At 55.0% G+C, this 8,333-nt stretch overlaps 1 protein-coding gene across 1 annotated transcript in view; it reads left to right on the top strand.

Annotated features, from left to right (window-relative positions):
- The first annotated feature begins 1,246 nt into the window (after positions 1-1,246).
- The window catches only part of UNC5B (unc-5 netrin receptor B), a 55,382-nt gene continuing 48,295 nt past the window's right edge, over positions 1,247-8,333 (top strand). Inside the window, exon 1 of the mRNA XM_066191906.1 lies at positions 1,247-1,386. Within this exon, the coding sequence (XP_066048003.1) occupies positions 1,293-1,386 (94 nt within the window). The 5' untranslated portion in view covers positions 1,247-1,292. The remainder of the gene's footprint in view (positions 1,387-8,333) is intronic.

The following is an 8,333-nucleotide window of genomic DNA, read 5'->3' as shown; positions in this document are numbered from 1 at the left end:
TGCCCCCAAAAAAAGCATTACTGAGCCCTTTTACCCCCTCCTTCCTCCACTGAGCCAGGGTGGGGTTTAAACCCTTTCTGAGGACGGACTCACCAGGTGGAAAATCGCAGCCCCACCAAAGCCTGCAAACTTGCGAGTTTGTTCACAGTTCTTTACAAATAGGCAGATATGGGCACATCATGGAATCGTTTGGGTTGGAAGAGACTTTAAAGATCATCCAGTTCCAGCCCCCTGCCGTGTCCAGGGACACCTTCCACTTACCCCAGGTTGCTCCAAGCCCTTTCCAGCCTGGTCTTGAACGCTTCCAGGGATACAGGGGCAGTCACAGCTTCTCTGGGCACCCTGTGCCAGGGGCTTCCCCACCCTCACAGGGAAAAGTTTTCTTCTAACATCTCCTCTAAATGTCTCCTCTTTCAGCTGAAAACCATTCCCTCCTGTCCTTGTACAATCTGCCCCAGTAAAAAGTCACTGTCCATCCTTTTTAATAGCCCCCTCTAAAACCAAAAGGCCACATATCAAGAAGCAGTTGCAGGATACCTCCCTCAGTGTGTGAGTTTGACCTTTTATTATTTGTGTGCGTCTCCATCTGTTTTTTTATGCTCCTGCAGGTACATCCTGCAGCCTGGATTTTAATGCCCTTTTTTTTTTTTTTTTGGGGGGGGGGGTGAGAGGAGGGGTACAAGGAAGATGGAGAGAGACTTTTTAAAGGAGCATGTAGTGATAGGACAGGGGGGAATAGCTTCAAACTGAAACAGGGCAGGGTTAGATGGGGATATTATGAAGGAATTGTTGCCTGTGAGGGTGGTGAGGCCCTGGCATAGGGTGCCTGGAGAAGCTGTGTCTGTCCCATCCCTGGAAGTGTCTCAGGCCGGGTCGGACGTGGCTCGGAGCATCCCAGTCTGGTGGAAGGCGTCCGTGCCGATGGAAGGAGATGATCTTGCGGTCCCTTCCAAGGCAACCACTCCCCGCTGCCGCGACTAGATCGCAGCAAGGACGCTGCTTTCAGCGCCGAAGGATTCCCGCGGGGGGCTCGGCTGGCGTTGCGCGGCTCCCCCTGGTGCCCGCCGCTCCCACTGCGGGGATGCGCGCCCGGCTCCCGGCTGGGCTGGACACGCGCATCCCGGGCTGGGCCGGGCGGGGCGCGGCTGAGCCCGGGCGCAGCTGATCCCAGGGCCCGCCCCGGGCCCGCCCCGGCCCGCCCCGCCCGGCGCCGGGCAGCCCGGCAGTGTGGCGAGGCGGGCGGGCAGCGCTCCGCTCCCGGTGCCGCCGCTGATCCCGCCGCCGCCGCCGCCATGCCGCCGCCCGGCCCCCGCCGCCTCTCCCTCCTCTTCCTCCTCTCCTTCTTCCTCCCCGCGCTGCTGCTCCGCCGGGCGCTGGCCGCCGCAGGTAAGGGGGTCACAAGTTTGGGGGGCGAAGAGGGGCCGTGGGGCGGGCAGCATCCCCCCCAAAAAAGTTCGCTGCGGTTAAGGCGCCCGGACTTGGGACGCCGAGTTGGTGTTTTATCGGGTTTATTTTTATTTTTAGTTCTTTCTTTAATATAAAGAAAGGTTGAGGGATTGGCGGGGTTGGGGGGAGCTGGGCGCCCTCCGCTCCGTTGCGGGGGGATGCTCCCGGGAGGATGATGCTCGCGGGGGATGCGGGCTAGCAGCGCCCTCCGCGCCGGGGGGATGCTCCGGTTCGGGGAGGGGGATGATGTTCTGGGTGGGTGGGCGCTGGCAGCGCTCCCCGCTGCGGGGGGAATGCTCCGCGGGGATACGGGCTGGCAGCGCTCCCCGCTCCGGGGGTGATGCTCCGCGGGGATACGGGCTGGCAGCGCTCCCCGCTCCGGGGGGGATGCTCCGAGGAATGCGAGCTGCCAGCGCCGCTCCCTGCTCGCCTCGCTGTGCCGCTTCCTTATATTTCTCTCTTTCTCTGTGTATATATATATATATATATATATATTTTTTTTTTTTTTTCCTTGGCAAAAGCAAAACAAACCCAGCCCTGTTTGTACTAGCGCTAGCGTGTGATTTTCCCCGGCGGGTCAAATAAGTTACTATTCAGCGTGGATTTTTTTTTTTAATGATTATTATTAAGTGTGCATTTTTATAAGGTGAGCGATTGATGGCCGGGCAGCCGAGTGGTCTTTTCCTACGGCTGTCCAAAGTTTCCTGTGCGCAGCTCGATCTTGTGATTGAGATGCACTTAAATACAGCCCTTCCGCTAGTAACCCCTGCCACAGACGAGAAACAGAGGCGCATCTCTCCTGCTGCCCTCTCTCGTTAGGACTCCTGGATCGAACTCAGTCTTTCCGCTGTATATTCTTCCCCCCCACACACCCACTCCACAGCTCACGGGCATCCTCAGGACTTTGTCCTTTGTCATCCTCCGGCGGTGGCAAAGCAAAGCTGCCCGTGTTTATTCTCCGGGTGTAAAAAAAGATGTGCTCGCGTACAGGGCTCAGAAGGGGAGCCCTATAAAGTTTGATGGCTTTTTGGAGGCTGGGAGAGACCGTAACTGTGTTGGGCAAGGTCGTCGTCCCGGCGGGAATTCGGGATCTCTCACTCCCCGCAGCTCCCGGAGAGGGTTTGAGGACGCGTCACGAAGCACAGATCGGTCTTGTTAAGGAGTTGAAAGCGTCTCCTGACAAGCTGATTTTCTAGGAAAATGAACCAAGCCTTCTTTCCTGAAGCGTAATTAAGGTGACGAGGAATTTTAGGGAGGGAGTCTAATTAGATTAATATTTTTTCTGCCTCTGCCACACAAAGATCCAGTGTATTTCGGCAAATGGGAAACAGGAACGGTACTATTGACTTATCCAGGGGCCTGGATGTTGCTGCAGCAGCATCCTCCAGCCAGAAGAAACTCTCCCTCCTCGGTGGGAAGTGAGAGGTTTGAGAGCTGGCAACTGGTGTCCTGCTTGGCTGGGAGTGGAGCCGCAGCGATGGGCAGCGAGGGGCCCAGAGGTGTGGGATGTGGGGGGTTTGGGAAGGCTGGATTAGCCAGGCTGGATTAGCCAGGCTGTTGTGGGGCAGGGTTTAGCCGTGGATGCTGAGGGGAGTTGAGGGAATAGCGCTGTGTTCGTGCCTGGCTCTGTCCTCTTCTTTTTGTGTGCACCGAGTTCATGCAGGGGTTGAAATAAAACTGGGCAGGAGGGAGGGAATGAAGAAGAAAGAAAACAAGTCAAACCTGACCCACCTGGCTCAGTTTGAGTCTAGGGAGCTCTCTCAAGGCGCGCTGCTAATCTGGCATATGTATGTGTGTGTATTATAAAGTTTTGAGCTAGAGAGCTATAATTAGTGTTTCTCCCGGAGAAACACTATGTAGGGGTGGCATGATGCAGAGGAGGGAGCCGAGATGGGTGCTTAGCCCGGGTGATCATCCACTCCCTTCCTATTCTTGCCTGGTTTTTAGGGAGAGGCATCACCCAGAAAACAATTTTCTCTTTTTAATAACAAAGAATGTACATGTTGTTTGTGGTGGGTTTTGCAGTTCGGGGGTTGAAAGGTTGTTTTGGATGGGGGTTTGAACCCCAGAAAGCGTCTGGTGCACTCGTCCATCCCCAGCAGCACTCCTGGGAGAACCCAGCCCCCAGCATGTCCCCCCCTCCCTGAGCCTGAGGCTTCACCTGCCAGGCTGCTCTCCAGGCTCCATCCTGCTTTGCTGTCTGCACCTCTGGGTAGGAAAAAAATTCAGTGTTAGGATTTGGAGCTTGCTTGAAGGTCTTTCCCCGTGGGGCTGCACAGGGGCTGTGCAAGGGCAGCTGAAATCTTGAGGGTGATGCTGGAGGTGGGGACTCAGCTGACAGACGTGTTTACGGATAGCGTGATGCTGCCATCCTGGTGAAGGAACGTCCTTCCACCCTCCTGCCCTACCACCAGCAGGAAAACACCCAGGGACAGAGGGATGGAGAGGGGATAGCAGCACTGCTGTCCCCCAGCAGCACGAGGACATGGGTGGCAGCCTGCCTGCTGCTGCCATCGTGAGCAGATGGCTTGGGAAAAGATGTTCCGGGACCTGTTGCGTATCAAATCCTGCCCTTTGGAAGTGTAGGCTTGAGGGCAGGGGTGTGTGGAAGGATCAGCTCAGGAGTTTTTTGTCTCCTTCTCCTTCAGGTGCTTGTGGAGCCCTCTCTCCCTTAGAAGTGGGTAGCGGCAGAGTGAAACACTGGAACAGCAGCAAAAAAAGGAGAGAAATGGAAAACCACTACTTTAGAGAGGGCAGGATCGCTTGGAAACGATAGTTGTGGGGGGCAGGGAATAAATCCAGCTTGCATTTTCTCTGCTTACAAACCAAAAGCTGACCCTGTAAGGAGCTTGGAGGGTTCAGCTGTGTCCTTCATCTCCGCACGATCCCATGGGTCCCTTTGGTGCTGTAGATGCTTGTTCCCTTTCGACCCCTGTCCTAGTCAAAGAGGAATCATATATATAAAATATATAAAACGCGGATCTGTATTTTGGGTCAGCTGAGTGAGCCAAGGTGCTGCAAGGAGCTCTGTTTCCCTTCCATTTCTAGCAGTGGCATCCCCATGGCTTTCTCCCTCCCAACGTGTTTGCGGCAAGTGGGATCATCCTGGCAGCCCCTGTGGGGTTTTGGGAGAGTCCTGAGCAGGGCTTTGCTGGGCAAAGCCCGGCTGGCAGGCCAGTGCCAGGCCAGGAATGCTGTGAGGTGAGGATGGAAGGGACTGTGTGGAGTCTGAGGAGGTCATTACAGCAGATGTTGGTGCCATAAAGCCACAGGTTCCTGCTGCTTCCTATTCATTTATATCTTCCCGGCTTTAGTGCTGCTAATGCGAGTGAAAACATTTGCTGGAGCAGCATGGGGGGGGGGTGATAAATCATAAGCCCATTCCCTCTGCCCCTCCTGCCATCCACCCTGTGCATCTCACCCTGTGAAGGGGGGATTAACAGGGGTGCGAGGGATGCCTGGGCCGCTCAGTGGCTGCCATCAGCTCTTCTTCCGTGGCATTTGAAGGCCCACTGGCTCCAGTTTCGGTTTTCGACAATCTGCAGAGCTGTAATTTGCTGTAATCAGTTGCATTGTGCCAGGCAGCCCTGCCTGTGAGTCAGAGCACGGTGGTACCGAGCTGACACAGCCCTGGCCCTTGGGGTGCTGGGCTCTGTGCAGGGGATCCGTGTCTGGTGACGTGAAGCCTTGTTCCTCCTGGAAGTGTTCGAGGCCAGGTTGGGTAGGGTCCTGGCCCAGTGGAAGGTGTCCCTGCCCGTGGCAGTGGGGCTGGAACGAGATGAACTTTAAGGTCCCTTCCAACCCAAACCAGTCTGTGACTCCCTTCCAGTTCACCTTGGACTGAAGGGAGCCTGGGTAATCCTTCCCTGGCTCTGCCAGAGCTCAGAACCTTGAGGAAGTGCTGTGTGAGCTGTATCTTTGAAAAGCAGAGCCTCTAAGGTGTCCCACAAGCAGTGAACCAGCAGCTCCTGAGTGATGATGTCTCTCCTCACATTAGGCTGGAGCACTGGAGAAAATCCTGTATGACCTGCAGTGGGGCTGGGAATTGCAGGGCTTTGTCTTGGGAGGGGCAAGAAAGGCCTGGAGAGCTGCTCTGATGTCTGGTTTCACACTCGCCCTCCCAGGGACCTCTCTCGGTGGGAGCCTGGAGGCCCCTGGCTGGATGCAGCACCCTCCCTAACACTCCCTAAATCCTCCCTCTCCCTGTCCCCGCAGCCCTGCAGGCTTGGCTGGCGCTCGGGTTTTTACTGTCGAGGCAGTTGTGGAGTGTGGCTTGCTTTGCTTTCAGCTTCCCGCCGGGCTGCCTGCACGGGGAGCAATGCTGTGCTGGAGGGTCCCAGCTGGGCTTGGAGATAAAGCAGTTCTGCTCCTCCCGCCGGGGAGCAAAGCAGGGAGAGCCACAGGGCGAGCAGAGCATCCCAAAGGCTCTATGCACGGAGCAGGATTTTTGAAGCCTCCTGGTTTTTCGGAGGCCTGACTCACGGCACAGGAATGCACTGGGCTGGCAGCCCCAGACCTGCTCCTCAGAGAGGGGAAAAGCTGCCGTCTCCTCCTCCTCCTCCTCCTCCAGAGCCTGTTCCCCATCCCAAACCACTGGGCTGGGCTGGTAGCAGCCACATGTTTGCTGAGCTTGGATTTTTAGGGGATGGGTTTTTTTGAGGTTTTTTTCCATCCCTTTCCTATTTACTTTCTTCTTCTTTTTTTTTTTCTTTTTTTTTTTTTTTCATTTTTTTAAGGGGCTCACCCCCCCTCCCCTTTTTTTTTTTTTTTTTTTTTTTACTGGGCTCAGCACCTCTGCTGAGGGAAAGGCACAGATCAAACGCCAGGCTGGCTGGGAAAGGCTGGGTGAAGCCACGCTGGAAAACGAGGAAAGGGAAGGGAAGCAGGAATTATTTAGCACGGGGCTTGCTCCAGCGTGTCCTGCACTCTGCCTTTAATCTCCTGCGAGTCCCTCCCCGCCGCAGCTTGGCCCCACTTGGGTCTCCTCTGCTCCCTGCTGCCTTGGGTGGCTTCTCCCACTCTTAGGGAGGCTGTTCGCGGTTTCAGAGGCAAAAAGATGTGTTCGTCTTCTGTGTGAATTCTGCTTCCCACCTTTCCATGGGCTTTGCCCAGCCCTTTCCCTTTCCTGCCTGGCTGGAGCATCCGTGGAGGCCTTGGTGTCTTCTCTCCTCGTGTTCCCCTCTCTGCTGGGGATTGATGGCCAAGCTCTCACTTGTTTGGGTGCTGGGAAACATCCCTTTTTCAGCTAATTCCTTGCTGCAGGGAGGAGGAATCATCAGGTCCCAAGCCTTGGGAATTGGCTGTGAAGCCCTGTGGGGTACAAGCATGGGAATGGCAGACATGGCAGTGGCACTGGAGTCCCAAAATTGGACTGTGTCCATGGCACTTGAGTTTATCCAAGTAAAATATAAAAGCAGGAGCTGCATCCCACTGTCTGCCACGCATGGCTTGATCTGGGTGGACACAGTCACCCAGCATTTAACAATCAAATGTTTTTGAGCCATTTTTCCCCTTTGGCTTTGCTTGCTGTGTAAGTTTAAGGCAGTGCTGGTGTGCTGTCTTGTTTGTTGTCGTGTTTTATACCCTGGGAGATGAAGAGTGCAAGCTGAGACATTATATTAATTCTTAGGAGTAAATAATATACCTGATTATACAAGAAGAAAAGTAAGCAGAGCTTCTCTCTCGTGGAATTCAAGGTCTGGGCTGGCCCTTTCTCCAGGGAAGCAAGTCCCTTCAGAAAAGGAAGAAGACCCTATGGATTTGGGGGAGCATTTTTGCGGGGCTCTCCCTTGGCCCCACAGGTCCATAATACCTGTGTACACACACATGTAGCACAGCCATCCTCGCTCCTCTCCCCAGTTTATTCCCACATTTTATGGGAATAACAAAGGAGGAGGAAAAGGGCTGGTTTGTACCCCAAGTGATCCCAGCTGGAATAGCCAGGGCTGTCAGCCCAATCAGTACAACCCCCTCGTGGAGCCAGACACCAAAGTCAGATGCCAGCATCTCTCCCGCTTCCAGGGGGTCCTGCCGGTGTGGTTTCCACAAAGAGCCCACAAATAACCTTTTCTGCCCCCGGCTCCCCTCCTTCACGAGCCTGCGCCCAGTGTGAAAGTTGAGGGATTGTTTCCCTTTGAAAGAGCGTGGAAAATCTCATTTTGAGACATTTAATGCGTGTTAGATCCATCTGCCTCCCTCTCGAGCAGGGGCCGCCACACGAGGAGAGATGAGGACATCCCACTGCAGATGGGTGGGCTCGGGGGGCTCTGTGGGAATGATGCTGTGGGCATCAGCTGAGGATCTGAGCAGGTGGAAAGTAGGGAATGCTAGGAAGAGGCGTGGGGAATGAAGAAAAGCACCCATAGAGGTGGAGAAATGCTCTTGGAACTGATGTTGCTGCACGTGACATCACTTTTGGATGCTTTGTCTTGTCCTATGGATGAGTTTCAGCACACCTTGATGCGTTGAACCAAAGGCTGTCCGTGTGCAGGTAAAACGTGTGAGAGGGTTTGAGTGCAGGATGGGAAATGGGGAGTGCTTCTTCCTGCAAGGCAGGACGATGATGATGCTCCTCCCCGCCGGGCATCCCTCCCTGTTGGGGCTCTATGGAGACAGACCTGGTGGCTCCTAAATGATGGGAGGCAAGGGCACAGCTGAGGTGAGAGCAGGGTTCTCTGCACCCAGACTTTGTCCTGCTGTTGCTTTGTGAGTCTTTCCTTTTGTCTGAGTCTTTCCTTTTCTCGTCCCTGGGAGCTGCCACTGGTAAAGAAGTGACCCCTGCCTGCCCCCTTCTCACCACACCAACAGCATTTAAATGCCTCTTCAGGTCCCGTCTCACCACTCAAACAAGGAGCAGTTTGGGCTGCCCATCTTTGGGTGGGCTTCTG

This window comes from Chamaea fasciata, unplaced genomic scaffold, assembly GCF_029207755.1.
Source record: "Chamaea fasciata isolate MVZ Bird 193981 ecotype frontalis unplaced genomic scaffold, bChaFas1.0.hap1 SCAF_9, whole genome shotgun sequence".
NCBI lineage: Eukaryota > Metazoa > Chordata > Aves > Passeriformes > Sylviidae > Chamaea > Chamaea fasciata.
This window is presented reverse-complemented; position numbering and strand designations above follow the sequence as displayed.